General features: G+C 41.7%; 1 protein-coding gene across 1 annotated transcript; it reads right to left on the bottom strand.

Moving 5' to 3' along the window:
• Nucleotides 1-14951: 14951 nt before the first annotated feature.
• Nucleotides 14952-24756, bottom strand: LOC121532748 (U6 snRNA-associated Sm-like protein LSm4). The gene is given in 4 exon segments (XM_041838540.2): nucleotides 14952-15718; nucleotides 15721-15798; nucleotides 24189-24360; nucleotides 24661-24756. Coding segments are annotated over 4 exon segments (375 nt in total). The 3' UTR covers nucleotides 14952-15689.
• Nucleotides 24757-25301: the final 545 nt, after the last annotated feature.

The raw sequence follows: 25301 nt of genomic DNA, 5'->3' as shown, positions 1-25301 counted from the left end.
GCTCGGTTGATTGAAGCATGGTGCCACAGATGCCAAGGCTGCGGGTTCAGTTCCCGTGCTGCCTATTATTCACCATTTAATACTAACTATACTTCACATTTAGGATAAAACTGACCACAAACCAGCTAGAAATGTATAAAAGGATGCAGGGAATATTTGCTGAAAGTCACCAGAGGAAGATCCATTAATCTTTCTGCAAATTATTTCTTAACATTAAAGACCTGTCCCAAAGGCCATACTATATCAACATATTGTTTCTACACACAGATGTCATAGAAGAGCCAATAAAGCTTTTCGGACATTTACTTGTTTGTTTTATTAGACACAAGTCACACAACACCATTTTTCTCCTGTGAATAGAGCTGCTCCACCTCCACAACAAACCACTGCAGTGCATGCACTTCTAATCTTATTTTAAAAGATGAGCCCAATCCGGTTCTCCCTGTGTTCATACAAGCCTCTGGCATGGTAAGGGTTACACCGAGGAGGAGTGTGTGCGTCACAGGTAGGCCCATCTCTGCAAGGCATCGTGGGGGCGGACCACGTCTGCCTGTGACGTCAGAGAGAGCAGCGATGGAGCTCTCCGTGGCGGAAGGGGTAAAAAAAGGGAGGGGGTGAACGCTGTTCACTGAACAGGCAATATTTCTCTGTAAGAAAAGGCTGAATACAACAGTGCAAAGCGTGCGGGGGTGGTCCAGTGAAAAAACAGCCAGTAGAGGATAAAAAGAGGCAAGTATTTTTTCGTTGCAATGTGAACAGGGCTGCTGTAGAATGCTCATACTATAATATGCATGCTGTTCCTATAAATGTTTGTTGGGCAAGAAGAAAAAGACCATGCAGTAGTATGTAATCACAGCATTTACATTCATTTTATGACATCATTTGAAGGCTCAATGCTCTAATGATGATATATTTTCAATGAATAACCCAAAAAGTAATAGATGAAATGAATACATCATGGTGGGTATATCAGTTGCTGGGAAAGTATATTATAGGGCAAACACTATATTTGATACTGTCAAGGAATGACAACAATATACAGAAGAGTACAAAAGGAAGGATCTTATTGAGCTATTCACCAGCTATACATCAACTCCTATGTAAGAGCATTCCACCTGCAGTTTAACCTGGTTCTTTAATGCATCTAACATGTGGAGGCAAAGTAATAAATTGCTATAGAGCAGATACACATGTAGCACTGATCTTCACCTGAAAACATAATCAATTCATTTTCATTGGAAGCAACCCTATTGCTTTGTTCTCTATTCCTGGTCATAGTGGGCTGCAGTGTGCAAAGGCTTTAGTTTAAACCCAGGACTAACACATTTGATTCAGCAAGTCATGGTCTTGATGATTAGTTGCTTAGCTGAATCAGGTATTGTAGTGCTAGGCTGGGACAAAAGCCTGCACACACTGCAGCCCTCAGGGAATGAAGAACACTGCAATGGGGCCGCTTCCAATGAACTCATTTCCTTGATGATTCTAAAGTTCACAATGAGCTAAGTAAATCCTGAGATATTGTCTAATGTCATCTGCTGACGCTATCCTACTTCACTAACACCATGAACCTGGGTCATGTTTAGTAAGCAAGAAATCAGAAAAAAACTGCCCGAAACGGAGTGAAACAGGGACATATTATCTGTTTCAAACTGTTTTGCTACAGTGTACCCGAATGAACACAAACCTACACTATAATTGATACTGCAACAGCAGGTTAATTATACAAACAAACCAGGAGAAGAGAATCAAACCTGTATAGACAGACGGTGGATTTAGAGTACACATCTTTCAATGCTACAAGTCAAGGCACAGTGAGATAACACATCAGGAATGTTTGGCATCACTAATGCACGCTGGGAATGGAACACCTTTAAGCCGTGGCCAGGCCCAGGTAATGAATAGGTAGAGTGTGTTTATATTGAGCAACATGTCATTTGCTGAGCTGTTGTATGCGAGGCATCGCCCAGGATTTATGTCACCGATTGGAGCGGTTTAGCGTTGTTAAAGGTATTTGGCAAGAGCATCTGTCTTCATCAAATCAAATTATTTTTTATTTATATGCATGTTGTAGCCTCTGATACAGAACACTTTACATCCCCTCCAATGGTAAGTCAGGGATGGCAGTAACAAGCACAAGGATGTTCATGATTGCATATCTCAGAAAATATAAATCGCCTAATTATTTTATACCTGATATCACAGCATGATTGCTTTGATTTGTATTTTCTAGCTTCACCAAAGTTTGGTTCTGCAGTGTTTTTACCGATTAGAATGAGCAAGGGCAGCAGTTTCATGGTACGTGGTCTGCCTTCACTTCTGTTCCCATGATGTGCACTCTTCTTGGCCCATGACGCAGTTTCAACATGTAGGTGACATTCCACACTCACGGCTATGGGGGAATCCCTGTGTGCGAGGGGGTTGAGTAGTTTCACATGCGAGGTTAGATAGAGCCTACGGTGGTTAGAAGGCCAATACAGTGCCTGTCATCCACACCCACATCAACACACACACATGCACTCAAAGCCACAAACCCACAGCCAAGCATCACGGCAGTGGTTTTGTGTTGTGGCTTTGATGCTGATGTGTTGACTGTTATACAACGTGCAATGGACAAGACAGGTGGACAATTAGCATTTAGTTAATTATTCATCATATGTCATTCTGAGTAAGAAAAAATAAGAAAAACTCAAATACTATTACGAAACTACGAAATGTAAAAATAAATTCCATTCTCATCTCACTTTCTAAAAGGAAATAGAGGCATGCAAATTAGTGATGTTTGAGGGAAAAACTTGATGGAAAGATATTAATATGCGGCCAACAACACAGCAATAATTGAACAATATTTTTATGGAAAGATTCATATTGATGTATGAGGGGAAAACAGTGAAACAATCCAGTTTGCTTAGTGGGATCAAATATGATGTGTGTGTTGACTACTACACAAAAGGAAAGACATATTAAACAATATTTTCTCTGTAGATTTTTCCTGAAAGTCAAAGGAACCCTACATCGCTGAACTAAGCCTGGAAGGAATTCTGTGATTCAGACAAAAAGTTGACCTGCCCTCAGTGCCAAAAACACTGCATTTTTCAACATGCCCTTCTGATATCCAGTCACAACGAATAAGTCATCATTTGACATCCTCTTGATAAGATCAAAGACATGGGGAATGAATAAGTAATTTCACAATAGCAAGAAACAACAATAAATAGCCACACAAATATGCAAAGGTGTTTAGCACTTACAGTGAGCTCCAAAAGTATTGGGACAGTGACACATTTCTTGTTATTTTGGCTCTGTACCCCAATACTTTTGGTCACCTAAAATGGGGGGGGGGGGGACTATGTACAAAAAGTGTTGTAATTTCTAAATGGTTCACCTAATATGGATGAAAATACCCTCAAATTAAAGCTGACAGTATGCACTTTAACCTCATAGTCATTGTATCACTTCACATCCAAAGTGCTGGAGTACAGAGCCAAAACAACAACTAAATGTGTCACTGTCCCAATACATTTGGAGCTCACTTTATGTTTGGTTAAAAGGGGTTGGGAGTCAGTGGTGCAATAAAGCGGAATCAAAACAGACAGTCTTTCTTGAGGGGCTCGACATTTTGACAGATGTCCTTACACGAGAACATTCTGTAGGCCTACGATGTCTCAGATCAATCCATCCAGAGTTACTTAGTATAAGGAAAATACCCTGTAACATCATGTCTCACAGTGAGTGTTTAAATCCATTGACAGGATGCGAGACAACTGCTCAGGAGACATTATCCAAAGTAATAGGAGAACGCCTTTCAAAACATCAGCACTGGAATTATCTTATTTCACCACTTACACTGAAATCAAATAGACCAAGATGACAGGAAAGGAAAAAATTATCTTTAATGTGATTGGTGAGAGAAACTGTTAAAGAAATTCCTGCCAGCCTGCATTAGACTTACAGTGAGGGAAAAAAGTATTTGATCCCCTGCTGATTTTGTACGTTTGCCCACTGACAAAGAAATGATCAGTCTATAATTTTAATGGTAGGTTTATTTTAACAGTGAGAGACAGAATAACAACAACAAAATCCAGAAGAACGCATGTCAAAAATGTTATAAATGTATTTGCATTTTAACGAGGGAAATAAGTATTTGACCCCCTCTCATTCAGAAAGATTTCTGGCTCCCAGGTGTCTTTTATACAGGTAACGAGCTGAGATTAGGAGCACACTCTTAAAGGGAGTGCTCCTAATCTCAGTTTGTTACCTGTATAAAAGAAACCTGTCCACAGAAGAAATCAATCAATCAGATTCCAAACTCTCCACCATGGCCAAGACCAAAGGGCTCTCCAAGGATATCAGGGACAAGATTGTAGACCTACACAAGGCTGGAATGGGCTACAAGACCATCGCCAAGCAGCTTGGTGAGAAGGTGACAACAGTTGGTGCGATTATTCGCAAATGGAAGAAACACAAAATAACTGTCAATCTCCCTCGGCCTGGGGCTCCATGCAAGTTCTCACCTCGTGGAGTTGCAATGATCATGAGAACGGTGAGGAATCAGCCCAGAACTACACGGGAGGATCTTGTCAATGATCTCAAGGCAGCTGGGACCATTGTCACCAAGAAAACAATTGGTAACACACTACGCCGTGAAGGACTGAAATCCTGCAGCGCCTGCAAGGTCCCCCTGCTCAAGAAAGCACATATACAGGGCCGTCTGAAGTTTGCCAATGAACATCTGACTGATTCAGAGGAGAACTGGGTGAAAGTGTTGTGGTCAGATGAGACCAAAATCGAGCTCTTTGGCATCAACTCAACTCGCCGTGTTTGGAGGAAGAGGAATGCTGCCTATGACCCCAAGAACACCATCCGCACCGTCAAACATGGAGGTGGAAACATTATGCTTTGGGGGTGTTTTTCTGCTAAGGGGACAGGACAACTTCACCGCATCAAAGGGACGATGGACGGGGCCATGTACCGTCAAATCTTGGGTGAGAACCTCCTTCCCTCAGCCAGGGCATTGAAAATGGGTCGTGGATGGGTATTCCAGCAGGACAATGACCCAAAACACACAGCCAAGGCAACAAAGGAGTGGCTCAAGAAGAAGCACATTAAGGTCCTGGAGTGGCCTAGCCAGTCTCCAGACCTTAATCCCATAGAAAATCTGTGGAGGGAGCTGAAGGTTCGAGTTGACAAACGTCAGCCTCGAAACCTTAATGACTTGGAGAAGATTTGCAAAGAGGAGTGGAACAAAATCCCTCCTGAGATGTGTGCAAACCTGGTGGCCAACTACAAGAAACGTCTGACCTCTGTGATTGCCAACAAGGGTTTTGCCACCAAGTACTAAGTCATGTTTTGCAGAGGGGTCAAATACTTATTTCCCTCATTAAAATGCAAATCAATTTATAACATTTTTGACATGCGTTTTTCTGGATTTTGTTGTTGTTGTTGTTGTTATTCTGTCTCTCACTGTTCAAATAAACCTACCATTAAAATTATAGACTGATCATATCTTTGTCAGTGGGCAAACGTACAAAATCAGCAGGGGATCAAATACTTTTTTCCCTCACTGTAAGTTTCCATAAATACATGGGCAGGCTGGTATATTTGTGCCCTGCAGTAAAAATAGCCCCGATTCCTAAGGGAAGTGATGACGTCCACAGCCTGCCTGCATCAGCAGTCGTCATCATCATCCTCGGGTAGCAGGGGTGCATTGTCGACCATCGCCATGGCAACACCGACATGCAGCATGACGCAGGAGAGTGTGGCAGAGGAGAGTGAGGCTGCGATTGGATGGGCTGTTGCAGTATTGTGTGGGCAAACAATGCGTGAGAGGATGGGAGGAGAGGGAGAGGAAGACACAAACACCATCTCTGAGATTACTTACTCCCCCCTTCCGCCCCCCGGGTCAAAGCCAGTTATCACAGCAAAAATTTCAGCCAAGCAATTACCGCAGATCTGATCCGCACACCCCTTGAGCAATGTCTGAGAAGCAGAACAAATGGTTTTCCTCCCTTAGCAATTCATATTTTTACATCGTTCTGCATTTGTGGTGAAATTCCGTCTCTCAGAATGAAAAGGAAACTGGACAGTGAATTAATTCCAATGCTGCAAGAATAAAGCTTTTGGCAACACAGTTAACACTGGTGATTCAGAGATGCCGAATCCTTTATATTTTAAGAGAGGTTTCCTTTGATTTAGTACACCCACAGATATGGAATTGTAGGGATAGTGTGAAACTGTATTCCAATGCATATGACATGACACAGATTGAGCCACCACATGAAAGCTGGTGGTAAAATTGATATCCTTCCAATCTTCAACTCCTTGGGCACTCTGTACTTTCCTTGTTCTAGCATGATTTGATTAATTCAGATACCCCTATTGATCCCTTCAGGGACAATTTATAAAGCATAATCCACCCACATACAGTTACGATACATCCTCCACATACTACGCCAAAATATCTAGCCGCCACTGTATGTACACCTACATTCCTACTAGGGCTGGGCGATATGGCCAAAATATCATATCAAGGTATAAAAAAAAAATGTATGACAGTATTTTATGTTTTTGAATAATACAAGCTGTTAATTTGCTTCATGAGTAGTGCGTGACCCTAGGGTGGCAACAAATACATTCTAAGTGATTTCAATGGGTCTTTCTCAAATTCTGATTGTTTTATACTGTTCAATTCAACCAAAAATAATTTTAAAGCATTTATCAATTCCTGCGTTTCCTGCACTCCAAGATCCTTTCCACTGCCACGTAGGGCTGCACGATATGGGCAAACAACCTAGGCCTTACTTTTTACCAAATGTTGCAATTGCGATTTGACTTGCGATTTTGAAAAAAACACTTGGGTGAACTGCTGGAATCATAGAAATAGAATGATAATATTAGAATATAATATTAGAATATAATAGTGGGCACTTTGAATAGTGTTGTTTGACATGACAACGAATGAGAAAATGCCAGGGAGGAGTAATTGTGACAGGGTAGGAACCAAAGTGTTGACAAGTGTTTCCTAGGGGACCCTATAATCTTTGGCTACATTGAATGTTCTCTCTTAGCTACTTTATGTAGCTAACATATTCATGCTTTGCGTATTCCTCTTTGATTTAGAATATACTATTGCACAAACAACATTCTGATTTAGGTCTACACCAACACTGGAATTATCAAGCTGTATAGCTAATTACGTTTGCTCTGACTCAGTACATGTATTAGCTAGCTAGCCAGCTAACTAGCAATTAGCATTAGCGGCTAACAAGATTTAGGCCCAACTTGCTAAAAAAAGACAAACTAGCTGTTTGCAGATGTAAGAAACACAAATAGTGTAATTATAGAACGGTAGTGCATTTATATTAAAGAAGCAAAGTGAAAACAGCATCGTTATCATCAACATTGTTGCATGTGCTGCATTAACCATGCAGACTGAATGCAAGTGTCTCATGTTCTAGGAACAACAAATGCGCTCTTTTAGTGAAAGGGGCGGGGCTAGGTCTGTGTGGAAAGCGGTATGGAGAGAGATGACTCAAGTTGCGAAGTAAACTAAAAGAATGGACGTTACACACGGCGTATCCCGTTTAACAAACCAAACATTCCAATACCGTTATAGAAGGTAAAGTAAAAACCAGAACAGGTCCGTGCATCAATACCGGTATATCGTAAAACACAGTGTACCACCCAGCCCTACTTAATACATGGCCATTATCAGGCATGAGTCACAGGCCTTCTGACTGACTGTCCATTGTCTATCAGCTAGATGTACTAGTTCCAGTTAGCTGGTATGGGGACAAAATAATTTCAACCTGTAGTAATTTTTGCTGTCTGCTAGGTTTTAAACTATGAGCAAAGAAATAGGCTAGTTCTAAGGTTGTAATTAACTCTAAGGGTATCATTGGGAAATTGAAAGACAGAAAAAGTAGGCCTATATTAGTCAAGCTTGTAAGCTTTGTCTTGGCCGTTTTGAGAAGGCGAATGAGATTTGTCTTGATCTCAAGGCTTAGCGGTACTGTGGCATATCCTGTCAGAAAAAAACATCTTCCAAACCTCTGTTAACACAATATCTTTCTCCCTCATACATGGCTACACATTCTCTTAAGTAGTTCCCCACAATGGTGTGAAATTGTGGCTTACAGGGACATCTAATATGTAAGAGTAATGCTATACCCATGGATTTGGGTACAGCGTAACTTCAACCTTCATTAAAGTATCGCTCACAATCGAGGCCTCCACAAACTAAAAGATGTCGGAAAAAGAAAGCCCATTAGCCTGAAACTTCTGTAAATGGAATGTTTGACGACGCATAAAAAAAAAAAAAAAAATCACACATTCACCACGGGCAGGAAAAGGCAAGCAAGCGTTTTTCAAGGCCGAGCGCCAAGTATGGAGAACAACATTCTGCTAATTTGATAATCTAAGTGCTATAATAACTTCATATCCTGGGTCTTATTCTTCAAGAGAGCTGTGGTACATTGGTCTCATATCATTTATGGGACACAAAACCAGTGCCTAGGGATTTTGGTATTGACATAAGAAATAAACACTTTTGCCTCATACAAATATACAGTGCATTCGGAAAGTATTCAGACCCCTTCACTTTTTACACATTATGTTACGTTACAGCCTTATTCTAAAATGGATTATTTTTTTAATTCCCCTGATCAATCTACACACACTACCCCCTAATGACGAAGCAAAAACAGGTTTTTAGACATTTTTGCACATAGAAAAATAAAATTGAAACGGAAATATCACATTTACATAAGTATTCAGACCCTTTCCTCAGTACTTTGTTTAAGCACCTTTGGCAGCGATTAAAGCCTTGAGTCTTCTTGGGTATGACGCTACAAGCTTGGCACACCTGTATTTGGGGAGTTTCTCCCATTCTTGTCTGCAGATCCTCTCAAGCTCTGTCAGGTTGGATGGGGAGAGTCGCTGCACAGCTATTTTCAGGTCTCTCCAGAGATGTTCGATCAGGTTCAAGTACAGGCTCTGGCTGGGCCACTCAAGGACATTCAGAGACTTGTCCCGAAGCCACTCCTGCGTTGTATTGGCTGTGTGCTGACGGTCGTTGTCCTGTTGGAAGGTGAGCCTTCGCCCCAGTCTGAGGTCCTGAGCGCTCTGGAGCAGGTTTTCATCAAGGATCTCACTGTACTTTGCTCCGTTCATCTTTCCCTCAATCCTGACTAGTCTCCCAGTCCCTGCTGCTGAAAAATATCCCCACAGCATGATGCTGCCACCACTAGGACTGTGGCCGTCACAAAATTTCATCAGCCAGTAATTGTCAAGCAAATAACTGTCGGTCTCACGGTAATTGACCGTTACTTAACATAAACACATTTAGCATCTCCTGGCTTCCACACATAGCCTACAAGGCACTGATGCAGACCTTTGTAACATCTACATTTTAAAGTAAAAAAAATCCATGTAATATAGCCTACACCTTCACAATAAATCCATTATTTATTTTAGACAGGTCTAAAGAAGCATGATATGAAGAAAATGTAGTCTATTTCAGAAGAACAGAATAGCATACTCTGATTTGTCCTTTTGTTAGGACCTGATCTGGCTATGCCAAATGGCTGTGGGTTACACTAGTTCATTTAGCAGACAAGATTTGCTTAGAATTCCGTGGCATTATTTTATAGTATGAAGAATACAATTGAACAAAGCTGAATAAAATAGAAAGGATATTTTCTCCAAACGATGAGGGAGTGCACACATGCCGCTATTCTGTGTTGAGCGGTTAACAAAGAAATAGGTGTTCCTATATGCTTAATTTAGAGTTATTAATGTAACTTTAGTTGTTCTACAAACGTTGGGCTATATGTTTAGATTTGTAATACATTGTAAGGCTGCATGATGCGACTCTAATGATTATTTAAAAAAAGTAGCTTGAAAGGCATGAGCTCTGCTTTGTTTTTTGCGCAGGCTGTACACACGACATCAGTCACTCATTCACAATTTGCCAAGCACTTGATAATGCCTAGAATTTCAAGGCGGCATCACCTTTGTGTGGCCGTAATGCACCCTAAAAAAAATCCGTGCCTTTTGCAGCCATTGGCCGTTGTGCCCTTCTCCCTGAGTGCTGCGCGCTCCGAATCACCTCTCACTCACATAGCTCTCCATCATGTGATCGGGTCTTTCTCACAGGCTACAAGTGAAGACAGACACATCGGGGACGCAACTGTGCGCGTCCTTATCCAATTCCGAGATGCATATTGAAGATATTGGAAGAACTGTCCACATTTATTTTCGTCAGCCAACAAGATGAGTAGGCCTAACGAACAGCAAAAGCACTAGCCTATGTCAACCAGTATCCCCCATAGTGCAAAAGTCGACCTATTCTATTCTGTGCGAGAAATAAATATTCCAAACATAGTCTGGGACAGTTGTGGGATGCGATAGATCCCAAATTAATACAACCACTAGCATCATAAAAACATTTTTTAAGCAAATGTGGCTGATGCAACAGATCAGAACGTTTAGCTTAAAATGTTGATAAACAATTAGGCTATTTCTTCACATTATAAGCGCAGCAATGCGCACATGGTAGTAGGCTATAAGCGCAAATGTTCCGTTAGCGGAAAACACCATTATCAAAAGTGACAGCAATGCAATTATGCATGTAATGCTTTTATTATAAAGGTGCATTTTTATGGTGAAAATGATCTTCCCCAAACTTCAAACTCACGCTGCTTATGTATGCCAGTTAGGCCCTACAGTTGTGGTCAAACGTTTTGAGAATGACACAAATACTAATTTTCACGAAGTCTGCTGCCTCAGTTTTGATGATGGAAATTTGCATATACTCCAGAATGTCATGAAGAGTGATCAGATGAATTGCAAAGTCCCTCTTTGCCATGAAAATGAACTTAATCCCAAAAAAACATTTCCACTGCATTTCAGCCCTGCCACAAAAGGACCAGCTGCCATCATGTCAATGATTCTCTCGTTAACACAGGTGAGAGTGTTGACGAGGACAAGACTGGAGATCACTCTGTCATGCTGATTGAGTTAGAATAACAGACTGGAAGCTTTAAAAGGAGGGTGGTGCTTGAAATCATTGTTCTTCCTCTGTTAACCATGGTTACCTGCAAGGAAACATGTGCCGTCATCATTGCTTTGCACAAAAAGGGCTTCACAGGCAAGGATATTGCTGCTAGTAAGATTGCACCTAAATCAACCATTTTTCAGATCATCAAGAACTTCAAGGAGAGAGGTTCAATTGTTGTGAAGAAGGCGTCAGGGCACCCAAGAAAGTCCAGCAAGCGCCAGGACCGTCTCCTAAAGTTGATTCAGCTGCGGGATCGGGGCACCACCAGTGCAGAGCTGACTCAGGAATGGCAGCAGGCAGGTGTGAGTGCATCTGCACGCACAGTGAGGTGAAGACTTTTGGAGGATGGCCTGGTGTCAAGAAGGGCAGCAAAGAAGCCACTTCTCTCCAGGAAAAACATCAGGGACAGATTGATATTCTGCAAAAGGTACAGGGATTGGACTGCTGAGGGCTGGGGTAAAGTCATTTTCTCTGATGAATCCCCTTTCCGATTGTTTGGGGCATCCGGAAAACACCTTGTCCGGAGAAGACAAGGTGAGCGCTACCATCAGTCCTGTGTCATGCCAACAGTAAAGCATCCTGAGACCATTCATGTGTGGGGTTGCTTCTCAGCCAAGGGAGTGGGCTCACTCACAATTTTGCCTAAGAACACAGTCATGAATAAAGAATGGTACCAACACATCCTCCGAGAGCAACTTCTCCCAACCATCCAAGAACAGTTTGGTGATGACCAATGCCTTTTCCAGCATGATGGAGCACCTTGCCATAAGGCAAAAGTGATAACTAAGTGGCTTGGGGAACAAAACATCGACATTTTGGGTCCATGGCCAGGAAACTCCCCAGACCTTAATCCCATTGAGAACTTGTGGTCGATCATCAAAAGGCGGGTGGACAAACAAAACCCCACAAATTCTGACAAACTCCAAGCATTGATTATGCAAGAATGGGCTGCCATCATTCAGGATGTGGCCCAGAAGTTAATTGACAGCATGCCAGGGTGGATTGCAGAGGTCTTGAAAAAGAAGGGTCAACACTGCAAATATTGACTCTTTGCATAAACTTAATGTAATTGTCAATAAAAGCCTCTTGACACTTATGGAATGCTTGTAATTATACTTCAGTATACCATAGTAACATCTGACAAAAATATCTCATAACACTGAAGCAGCGAACTTTGTGAAAACCAATACTTGTGTCATTCTCAAAACTTTTGACCACGACTGTACACCCTTTGTAAAGCGGATTAATGTGCTTAATTTTAAGAAGTTATTTGGCCACTTTAGTTGTGATACAAACCTTATCAAAACATACAGGCCGATGGGCTAGGCTGATTCGAAAAAGTCGCAAAAAAAGGCATTGTTTCTTATGCTGGGCATCATTCACAAGTGATAGGCTAATATTGTCACCCATCAGCCTATTCTTGATTTAATCTTGTCTTTGCATATACTAAATAATATATGTGTGAAATTTGTTTTGATTTAGAATGGACCATTATCATGCACTTGTATTGAAACAGGGGCAGCGGGAAAAAAAACATGTCATGTATGCACTTCAATAGCGAATGGAGGACACTTTTCCCGTGGTACATTTTCATGCCAACCAGACAGGCTATACTCCTGTTTTAAATATAAGTAATGTGCTTAATATTAGGAAAGTTGAGAAATAAATATAGTAGGCCTAGACTATAGAAAGCTGATGGGATCCTCCTCTTTGACTGCCTTCATGACTTGTGACCGCCGGTGTGGCGGTAATACGGTCACCGCAACAGCCCTAGCCACCACCATGCTTCATCGTAGGGATGGTATTGGCCAGGTGATGAGCGGTGCCAGGTTTCCTCCAGACGTGACGTTTGGCATTCAGGCCAAAGAGTTCAATCTTGGTTTCATCAGACCAGATAATCTTATTTCTCATGGTCTGAGAGTCCTTTAGGTGACTTTTGGCAAACTCTAAGCGGGCTGTCATGTGCCTTTTACATTTACATTTACATTTACGTCATTTAGCAGACGCTCTTATCCAGAGCGACTTACAGTTAGTGCATACATTATTCTTTTTTATTTTCATACTGGCCCCCCGTGGGAAACGAACCCACAACCCTGGCGTTGCAAACGCCATGCTCTACCAACTGAGCTACCTCCCTGTGAGTGGACAGATGGAGTGGCTTCCATCTGTCCACTCTACCATAAAGGCCTGATTGGTGGAGTGCTGCAGAGATGGTTGTCCTTCTGGAAGGTTCTCCCATCACGAACTCTGGAGCTCTGTCAGAGTGACCATCGGGTTCTTGGTCACCTCCCTGACCAAGGCCCTTCTCCCCCAATTGCTCAGTTTGGCCGGGCGGCCAGCTCTAGGAAGAGTCTTGGTGATTCCAAACTTCTTCCATTTAAGAATGATGGAGGCCACTGTGCTCTTGGGGACCTTCAACGCAATCCTGTCTCGGAGCGCTATGGACAATTCCTTCAACCTCATGGCTTGTTTTTTGCTCTGACATGCACTGTCAACTGTGGGACCTTATATAGACAGGTGTGTGCCTTTCCAAAACATGTCCTATCAATTGAATTTACCACAGGTGGACTCCAATGAAGTTGTAGAAACATCTCAAGGATGATCAATGGAAACAGCATGCACCCGAGCTCAATTTCGAGTCTCATAGCAAAGGGTCTAAATACTTATGTAAATAAGGTATCTGTTAGTTATTTTTAATAAATTTGCCAACATTTCTAAAACCTGTTTTCGCTTTGTCATTATGGGGTATTGTGTGTAGATTGATGAGGAAAATGTTTCATTTAATCCATTTTAGAATAAGGCTGAACTGTAACAAAATGTGTAAAAAGTGAAGGGGTCTGAATACTTTCCGAATGCACTGTATTTCAGAAGTAGGGAAACATTCTCCTCATAATTTCCAGCAACCCCTTATCGAAAAACTCCCATTTTCAATTGAAGCTGGCTTTTCATGCAAATGAAGGTGAGGTTTGAGTTATTTTTTGGGTTTCAGGTGGTTACTGAATCTAATACAGATGTTCCATTTCAATTAATTAGAAACAGCCACAATACATAAATCAGTCAGCATCTCATGTGATATTTAACTTAATGAATTATAACTTTATGTTAATCAGGGCTTGCCTTGCTACCCAAACTCCTTGCTCCGCCACAGACATCAGTTTCCTTTTCGCAATAGAGCCCCACAGTGGAGGTGTCCTAATAACCATAAAACCCAGCTGTCAAACAAGGAAATGGTTGCAATAGTTTTTCCACCATTCATTTTTTCTATAGGGGTTTTAGAAACACTTAAAATAAGGGCTGTGTTTCGTGTAGGCTTACTCTGGCGTGACGTTTTGATAACCATGTAAATCTCTCTCGGACAAGGTGACTTTTATCAATATATTCGTCTCTATTTACTCTCAGATTTGAAAATGCTAATTAGCATAAAAGTAGACATCACACAAAACTACAAATCCCTGCAAGCTCCAGCACGTCCTCTCTGGCTGACACCTTTGCTAACAGGTATTGTGTCAATTTAAAACTTGCACAAGACAGTTCACAGAATTGTCCATTTAAATATATTTTGCCAATTTATGCATTACTACATTTAGGTAATATTAGATAGTTAATCCAGAGATTCTTACCTTTGCCTCGATTAGGCAGTCTCGTCCATATCATCATGGCATTTGTAGTTCTTTATGATAGCCACATTAGCAGCGAATTAGCATTTCATTTTTGTGGGGTAAATACAGGTGAATATATTGATAAAAGTCACCTTGTCCTAGAGAGATTTACAGGGTTATCAAAACGTCACGTCAGGGTAAGCCTACACGAAACACAGCCATTATCTTTAAGTGTTTCTAAAATCCCCTGTAGGAAAAATGAAAGGTGTAAAAACTATTTGAACGATTTCCCCGTTTGACTGCTAGATTTTATGGGTATTATGACTCATACTGTGGTACTCTACAAATCTGGATCTAAGTACCTCGCAGACGATTTCTAGAACGCAAACACATTCTAACCGTTCTGATTGGTACCAGAAACCGGTTGGGCCAGAGCCAGAACACATGTGGGTAAAGCAGCGTTTTGAAAATCAGTCATTGGCTTTGATACTCTGATTGGTTAGAGATGATCCAAAAGGACTTTGTTTTGTACAACACCCCTCATTTTGACGTCACCACAAACGACTTCAACGATGGAAGTCTCAGGCTGAAGTATGTTTAAATCGTCACGCAACAATTGGGTACAATCAGTTGTATGTAAATGTCTCTAAGCACAATAAAACTAAAACAAACCGTTGACAAAATATGAATTAAAAAAGGTACTTCTCAAATTGGGTCACTGTTGAGTTACTTCTGGACGATATTTATACGTTTCTGACGGTGGCCCAAATTGATAACTAAACAAAAACTTTAAGAAGGGGAAACAAATCTGTAGATAAAACAAAATCCTGCATTTTCTGACCTGAACGGACTATTCATAGTTCTCACAGTGGAGGTCAAACTCACACAACACACATAGCTAGAAACATAGCACAGAGGGAGCGGTAATGGCCATTATACCAGCCATTGTGTGAGACGACCTCCACTGACTGACAGTGTTGTTATGCTGTGAAAACTACACTTATCTCTTACGTCTAACCTGTCTGTCCCTCTCCTCAGTGCTGGTTCTTGACTCCCTGAGGTTTCCACCACCAGGCTTCTTCTCCTGCTGCTGCTGGCCTCTGCCCAAACCTGGCATATCCCGGCCACGGCCACCGAACACACCTAAACATTGAGCAGGGATATACAGCATGATCAAAGTTATAAGCCACATACAATTTAGGAGCACCAGAAAATATTTTTTATCCTCGCTCAAGTCCTTCGATTGGCTCAGCTCAAACTTCAGACCGTTGAGTCAAAAACCACAATGTGCCAACTAGAAGCCTATTTTAGGGTCGTTTTAGGGTAGTGTACTTTGACCTCAAATTGCGTGCATGGTACACAAAATACATGCAGGTTAGCAGGCCTGAAATTACAAAATAATTTGTGGAAAATTAGGTTTAGCACTATTTTCCTATTGCGATGCATTACACTGAAAATTATACACCGTCTCTTTAAGAACGTCATGTGTGTGATGATGAATTTGATTGACATAGCCTATATTGGGTCTATATGAATTCTAGCTACTTTTGAAGCACATGCTGTCCCCTGGAAACTAATATGTAACACTGTAAAGACAGTTTATTATAAAAGCTAAAACGTTGATACAAATACCGGTCACTGAAATTACAAAGTCATTTGGGGTATATTAGGTTTCTACATTGAGTAAAAGCAGTATTTTCCTATTGAGATGCATTACATTGAAAATTGTACACTCTCTTCAAGAACGGCAGGTTTGTGGTGATGATGACATGCAGGAGATCAGTCATTCATTCATTGATCTCCTGAAGAAGCTATCCTTTTTCCTTTCTTTCTGTGCCTCCAAATGTTTGGATATACTGGTAAAGTGACCAGAGGGGTATACTACAAAGCAGAATCAATTAGTTTGCCAGCTGACTTGCCTAAGTGTTCTGAAATAACGTTACTTTTCTGTTGTTGAAAGATAAGCTTAAGATGGGCATGGTCTCATTGAGTAAACAACCAAAAACACATATCTAAGTTTAGCTTTCTTAATGAATCAGAAAATCTATAGTTCTGGTTGTTCATCAAAGCTAGCTGGCTAAACGATTGATTCTGCTTTGTACTATACCCCTCAGGTTGTTAGCTAGCTAGCCAATGCGGTAACATGACTGAACAAAGTGTAAACAAATGGTTAAAGGCCCGCAAGTAGTTTTATAACAGCCAACGACATGGTTTATAAATGTAAAATGCTGTCCCATCCATCCTCTATAGGAAGACAAAAATGTTGCGTAGGGTCAGATCTTTTGAATTTTTTAAACTAGAAACATGCCATTTTTGCTGTAGCAATTGTGCAACCATGACACTAACGAATCAGCACTCGGAAACAATGGCACAGCGAAGCCTAATCATTACAACAATTAATATCTGGGAGATTTTTTTTCTTGGCACACTGGTGCTCCCAAATAAAAATTCCAGGTTGCACAGCTAAATATTTGGGAGGATATGCGACCAAAAGTGGCCGCACTTTGGAGCCCTGAGCATGACACAAACCATTTCACCTAATAGAGTGATTCCATATGAAACCATGATTTAAAAAAATACCATGATTTGGGGGATTTTCACTAAATGTAATTCACAGAATGAGATCCCACTCTGGAACTTTAATATTCCCATTGAGTAGCGGTAATCAAATCAATCAAATTGTATTTGTCACATGCTTCGTAAACAACAGGTGTAGAACAGTGAAATTATTACTTACGGCCCTTACCAACAATGCAGTGATAAAAAAAGAGCAATAATAGAACAATTATAACACGAGGAATAAATACAAAATGATTAACAACAACTTGGCTATATATATACACTGCTCAAAAAAATAAAGGGAACACTTAAACAACACAATGTAACTCCAAGTCAATCACACTTCTGTGAAATCAAACTGTCCACTTAGGAAGCAACACTGATTGACAATAAATTTCACATGCTGTTGTGCAAATGGAATAGACAACAGGTGGAAATTATAGGCAATTAGCAAGACACCCCCAATAAAGAAGTGGTTCTGCAGGTGGTGACCACAGACCACTTCTTAGTTCCTATGCTTCCTGGCTGATGTTTTGGTCACTTTTGAATGCTGGCGGTGCTTTCACTCTAGTGGTAGCATGAGACGGAGTCTACAACCCACACAAGTGGCTCAGGTAGTGCAGCTCATCCAGGATGGCACATCAATGCGAGCTGTGGCAAGAAGGTTTGCTGTGTCTGTCAGTGTAGTGTCCAGAGCATGGAGGCGCTACCAGGAGACAGGCCAGTACATCAGGAGACGCGGAGGAGGCCGTAGGAGGGCAACAACCCAGCAGCAGGACCGCTACCTCCGCCTTTGTGCAAGGAGGAGCAGGAGGAGCACTGCCAGCGCCCTGCAAAATGACCTCCAGCAGGCCACAAATGTGCATGTGTCTGCTCAAACGGTCAGAAACAGACTCCATGAGGGTGGTATGAGGGCCCGACGTCCACAGGTAGGGGTTGTGCTTACAGCCCAACACCGTGCAGGACGTTTGGCATTTGCCAGAGAACACCAAGATTGGCAAATTCGCCACTGGCGCCCTGTGCTCTTCACAGATGAAAGCAGGTTCACACTGAGCACATGTGACAGACGTGACAGAGTCTGGAGACGCCGTGGAGAACGTTCTGCTGCCTGCAACATCCTCCAGCATGACCGGTTTGGCGGTGGGTCAGTCATGGTGTGCGGTGGCATTTCTTTGGGGGGCCGCACAGCCCTCCATGTGCTCGCCAGAGGTAGCCTGACTGCCATTAGGTACCGAGATGAGATCCTCAGACCCCTTGTAAGACCATATGCTGGTGCGGTTGGCCCTGGGTTCCTCCTAATGCAAGACAATGCTAGACCTCATGTGGCTGGAGTGTGTTAGCAGTTCCTGCAAGAGGAAGGCATTGATGCTATGGACTGGCCCGCCCGTTCCCCAGACCTGAATCCAATTGAGCACATCTGGGACATCATGTCTCGCTCCATCCACCAACGCCACGTTGCACCACAGACTGTCCAGGAGTTGGCGGATGCTTTAGTCCAGGTCTGGGAGGAGATCACTCAGGAGACCATCCGCCACCTCATCAGGAGCATGCCCAGGCGTTGTAGGGAGGTCATAAAGGCACGTGGAGGCCACACACACTACTGAGCCTCATTTTGACTTGTTTTAAGGACATTACATCAAAGTTGGATCAGCCTGTAGTGTGGTTTTCCACTTTAATTTTGAGGGTGACTCCAAATCCAGACCTCCATGGGTTGATACATTTGATTTCCATTGATACTTTTTGTGTGATTTTGTTGTCAGCACATTCAACTATGTAAAGAAAAAAGTATTTAATAAGATTATTTCATTCATTCAGATTTAGGATGTGTTGTTTAAGTGTTCCCTTTATTTTTTTGAGCAGTGTATATATATATATATATATATATATATATATATATAACACATACATACATACACAGTGCCTTCGGAAAGTATTCAGACCTTCACTTTTTCCACATTTTGTTACGTTACAGCCTTATTCTAAAATTTATTAAATTAAGAAAAATCCTCAGCAATCTACACACATTACCCCATAATGACAAAAAGAAAACAGGTTTAGAAATTAAAAATAAAATAAAAAACAGAAATACCTTATTTACATAGGTACTCAGACCCTTCGCTATGAGACTAGAAATTGAGCTCAAGTGCATCCTGTTTCCATTGATCATCCTTGAGATGTTTCTACAACTTGATTAGAGTCCACCTGTAGTAAATTCAATTGATTGGACATGATTTGGTAATATATGAGGTCCCACAGTTGACAGTGCATGTCAGAGCAAAAACCAAGCCTTGAGGTCAAAGGAATTGTCCGTAGAGGTCCAAGACAGGATTGTGTCGAGGCACAGATCTGGGGAAGGGTACAAAACATTTCTGCAGCATTGAAGGTCCCCAAGAACACAGTGGCATCCATCATTCTTAAATGGAAGAAGTTTGGAAACTGAGCAATCAGGGGAGAAGGGCCTTGGTTGGGGAGGTGACCAAGAACCCGATGGTCACTCTGACAGAGCTCCAGAGTTCCTCTGTGGAGATGGGAGAACCTTCCAGAAGGACAACCATCTCTGCAGCACTCCACCAATCAGGCCTTTATGGTAGAGTGGCCAGACGGAAGCCACTCCTCAGTAAAAGGCACATGACAGCCCGCTTGGAGTTTGCCAAAAGGCACCTAAAGACTCTCAGACCATGAGAAACCAGATACTCTGGTCTGATGAAACCAAGATTGAACTCTTTGGCCTGAATGCCAAGCGTCACGTCTGGAAGAAACCTGGCACCATCCCTACGGTGAAGCACGGTGGTGGCAGCATCATGCTTTGGGGATGTTTTTCAGCGGCAGGGACTGGGAGACTAGTCAGGATGGAGGGAAAGATGAATGGAGCAAAGTATACAGAGGTCCTTGATGAAAACCTTCTCCAGAGCGCTCAGGACCTCAGACTGGGGCGAAGGTTCACCTTCAAACAGGACAACGACCCTAAGCACACAGCCAAGACAACGCAGGTGTGGCTTCGGGACAAGTCTCTGAATGTCCTTGAGTGGCCCAACCAGAGCCCGGATTTGAACCCGATCGAAAATCTCTGGAGAGACCTGAAAATAGCTATGCAGCAACGCTCCCCATCCAATCTAACAGAGCTTGAGAGGATCTGTAGAGAAGAATGGGAGAAACTCACCAAATACAGGTGTGCCGAGCCTGTAGTGTCATACCCAAGAAGACTTGATGCTGTAATCGCTGCTAAAGGTGCTTCAACAAAGTACTAAGTAAATGGTCTGAATACTTTATTTGTACTATGTTACATTGTAAGAAAATAGTGAAGACATAAAAACTATGAAATAACACATATGGAATCATGTAGTAACATAAAAAGTGTTAAACAAATCCTTTTTTATATTTGAGATTCTTCAAATAGCCACCCTTTACCTTGATGACAGCTTTGCACACGCTTGGCATTCTCTCAACCAGCTTCATGAGGTAGTCACCTGGAATGCAGGCGGCAGGTAGCTTAGTGGTTAAGAGCGTTGTGCCAGTAACTGAAAGGTCGCTGGTTCTAATCCCCGAGCCGACTAGGTGAAAAATCTGTCGAAATCTCCTTGAGCAAGGCACTTAACCCTAATTGCTCCTGTAAGTCGCTCTGCATAAAAGCGTCTGCTAAAATGTAAATCTAATTAACAGGTGTGCCTTGTTAAAAGTTAATTTGTGGAATTTCTTTCCTTCTCAATGCGTTTGAGCCAATCAGTTGTGTTGTGACAAGGTAGGGAGGGTATACAGAAGATACCCCTATTTGGTAAAATACCCAGTCCATATTAGGGCAAGAACAGCTCAAATAAGCAGAGAGAAACCACAGTCCATCATTACTTTAAGACATGACGGTCAGTCAATACGGAAAATGTCCAGAACTTTGAAAGTTTCTTCAAGTGCAGTCCCAAAAACCATCAAGCGCTATGATTACCTCTGCTGCAGAGGATACGTTTATTAGAGTTACCAGCCTCAGAAATTGCAGCCCAAGTAAATGCTTCACAGAGTTCAAGTAACAGACACATCTCAACATCAACTGTTCAGAGGAGACTGTGTGAATCAGGCCTTCATGGTCAAATTGCTGCAAAGAAACCACCACTAAAGGACACCAATAAGAAGAAGAGACTTGCTTGGGTCAAGAAACACAAGCAATGGACATTCCACCGTGGAAATGTGTCCTTTGGTCTGGAGTCCAAATTTGAGATTTTTGGTTCCAACCGCTGTGTCTTTGTGAGACGCGGTTTGGGTGAACGGATGATCTCTGCATGTGTATTTCTCACTGTAGGAGGTGGTGTTATGGTATGGGGGTGCTTTGCTGGTGACACTGTCTGTGATTTATTTAGAATTCAAGGCATACTTAACCAGCATGGCTACCACAGCATTCTGCAGCGATACGCCAACCCATCTGGTTAGGACTTAGTGGGACTATCATTAGTTTTTCAACAGGACAATGACCCAACACACCTCCAGGCTGTGTAAGGGCTATTTTACCAAGAAGGAGAGTGATGGAGTGCTGCATAAGATGACCTGGCCTACGCAATCCCCGACCTCAACCCAATTGAGATGGTTTGGGATGAGTCGGACCGCCAAGTGAAGGAAAAGCAGCCAACAAGTGTTGAGCATATGCGGGAACTCCTTCAAGATTGTTGGAAAAGCATTCCAGGTGAAGCTGGTTGAGAGAATGCCAAGAGTGTGCAAAGCTGTCATCAAGGCAAAGGGTGGCTACTTTGAAGAATCTAGCATTTAAAATATATTTTGATTTGTTTAACACTTTTTTGGTTGCTACATGATTCCATATGTGTTATTTCATAGTTTTGATGTCTTCACTATTGTTTTACAAGGTAGAAAATAGTAAAAATAAAGAAAAACCCTTGAATGAATAGGTGTGTCCAAACTTTTGACTGGTACTGTATGTATAGTTGAAATCGGAAGTTAACATATACTTAGGTTAACAAACTATAGTTTTGTCAAGTCGGTTCGGACATCTACTTTGTGCATGACAAGTAATTTTTCCAACAATTGTTTACAGACAGATTATTTCACTTATAATTCACTGTATCACAATTCCAGTGGGTCAGAAGTTTATATACACTAAGTTGACTGTGCCTTTAAACAGCTTGGAAAATTCCAGAAAATGATGTCTTTAGAAGTTTCTGATAGGCTAATTGACAACATTTGAGTCAATTAGAGGTGTTCCTGTGGATGTATTTCAAGGACTACCTTCAAACTCAGTGCCTCTTTGCTTGACATCATGGAAAAATCAAAAGAAATCAGTGAAGACCTCAGAAAAGAAATTGTAGACCTCCACAAGTCTGGTTCATCCTTGGGAGCAATTTCCAAATGCCTGAAGGTACCACGTTCATCTGTACAAACAATAGTATGCAAGTATAAACACCATGGGACCACGCAGCCGTCATACCGCTCAGGAAGGAGATGCGTTCTGTCTCCTAGAGATGAACGTACTTTGGTGCGAAAAGTGCAAATCAATCCCAGAACGACAGCAAAGGACCTTGTGAAGATGCTGGAGGAAACAGGTAAAAAAGTATCTATTTCCACAGTAAAACGAGTCCTATATCGACATAACCTGAAAGGCCGCTCAGCAAGGAAGAAGCCACTGCTCCAAAACCGCCATAAAAAAGACGGACTACGGTTTGCAACTGCACATGGGGACAAAGACCGTACTTTTTGGAGAAATGTCCTCTGGTGTTATGAAACAAAAATAGAACTGTTTGGCCATAATGACCATCGTTATGTTTGGAGGAAAAAGGGGGTACCTGCAAGCCAAAGAACACCATACCAACCGTGAAGCACGGGGGTGGCAGCATCATGCTGTGGGGGTGCTTTGCTGCAGGAGAGACTGGTGCACTTCACAAAATGATGGCATCATGAGGAAGGAAAATGATGTGGATATATTGAAGCAACATCTCAAGACATCAGTCAGGAAGTTAAAGCTTGGTCGCAAATGGGTCTTCCAAATGGACAATGACCCCAAGCATACTTCCAGAGTTGTGGCAAAATGGCTTAAGGACAACAAAGTCAAGGTATTGGAGTGGCCATTACAAAGCCCCGACCTCAATCCTATAGAAAATGTGTGGGCAGAACTGAAAAAGCATGTGCGAGCAAGGAGGCCTACAAACCTGACACAGTTACACCAGCTCTGTCAGGAGGAATGGGCCAAAATTCACCCAACTTATTGTGGGAAGCTTGTGGAAGGCTATCTGAAATGTTTGACCCAAGTTAAACAATTTAAAGGCAATGCTACCAAATACTAATTGAGTGTATGTAAACTTCTGACCCACTGGGAATGTGATGAAAGAAATAAAAGCTGAAATAAATAAATCATTCTCTGTACTATTATTCTGACATTTCACATTCTTAAAATAAAGTGGTATTCCTAACGGACCTAACACAGGGAATTTTTACTAGGATTAAATGTCAGGAATTGTGAAACTGAGTTTAAATCTATATGGCTAAGGTGTATGTAAACTTCCGACTTCAACTGTAAATGTGATATTTCAGTTTTTGTATTTTTAATAAATTAGCAACAATTTCTAAACTGTTTTTGCTTTGTCATTATGGGGTATTGTGTGTAGATTGATGAGGGGAAAAAAAGCAATTTAATCAATTTTAGAATAAAACTAACATAACAAAATGTGGAAAAGGTCAAGGGGTCTGAATACATATCTTTAAAATATGTATTTCTCAATATTGTGTTTCGATACATATGTTAAAGATATGTCAACAATCCTTCCGCCAAAGGTCCATGCTATTGATTACATTTAACATTTTAGAAAATCCCCAACATCATGGCCTTTTTTGTCCTGGTTTTGTATGGAATCACTCAATAATGTAAAAAATACATATACTGTGTTTACTTAGCTCATAAATATAGGCCCCAATTGCATCACACTACCAGCACCTCAACCAAATATTCCCCATATGCCTCTCCATAAAGAGGGATTCCATCTTACCTCTGCCTGCTCCTGCTCCTCCCCCTCGGCCCTTGCCCTGCTGTTTGTTTTGCTGCATGCCCCCTCGCCCGCGGCCCTTGGACACCACCTCCTCCTTCACCATGTCGATGATTTCATCAGGGATACGCAGGTACTTTATGGTGCTTCCTCATATGTAACACTCTGGGATCCTCTAAAATGTATCTCCATCCTAAACGATAGGAGTGAATGGGATTAGGGGAGAATTTCAGCATTAGTCTTAGTAGAAGCACTCCTCCTACAAGCTGAATCTTTTGACCGTCAATAGTGCCATCTTGTGGCTAGACATGGACATTTTTGTGATAGTTGATTAGTGAAAAAGACTCAGCCACTTAAGCAACCATATACATATTTCAGATCAGTGGTCACAACTCTTGAGTGTCGACAAGTACTTATAGACAAATCCCTTATTTACTTCTCGTAAATTGATGTTCATCCAGTTGTCACAACTGACCAAGTGTCCATTATACGTCTCTCCATTCTTCAACTCCACCAGCTGAGGAGCATAGGGAAGAACCATGAGTAAGAAATCAAAGCGATGTGGTTTCATGTTTGTACCACAAAAACCAAAGACCACATTTATATGAACAACCATGAGACAAACAAAGTAGGAATAAAATATCACTAAAACTTAGACTAGTTGAATCCGTCCTTACCATAGGGTGGTTCTGTGCAGTCTTCAGCAAAGATAAGAGGTAGCTGTGAATTTCACAATGTTTTTTGAAGTCATTGTGCATGTTGTCTTGCCCGCTAGCAAACACATAATTAAATTAGCTAGCTAGCTTTGAAAATGTTTGCTAACTAGCTGGTATGATTGCCAACTATACTGAACAAAAATATAAAACGCAACATGCAACAATTTCAAGGATTTCACTGAGTTAACTCATATGAGTAAATCAGTCAATTGAAAAAATTAATTAGGCCCTAATCTATGGATTTCACATGACTGGGAATACAGATATTTAAAAAAGGTAGGGGCATGGATCAGAAAACCAGTCAGTATCTGGTGTGACCACCATTTGCTTCATGAAGCGCGACATCTCCGTCGCATAGAGTTGATCAGGCTGTTAATTGTGGCCTGTGGAATGTTGTCCC

The sequence above is a fragment of the Coregonus clupeaformis genome, chromosome 20 (assembly GCF_020615455.1).
Source record: "Coregonus clupeaformis isolate EN_2021a chromosome 20, ASM2061545v1, whole genome shotgun sequence".
NCBI lineage: Eukaryota > Metazoa > Chordata > Actinopteri > Salmoniformes > Salmonidae > Coregonus > Coregonus clupeaformis.
The sequence above is the reverse complement of the archived record's forward strand: the minus strand, read 5'-3'. Positions and strand labels throughout refer to the sequence as shown.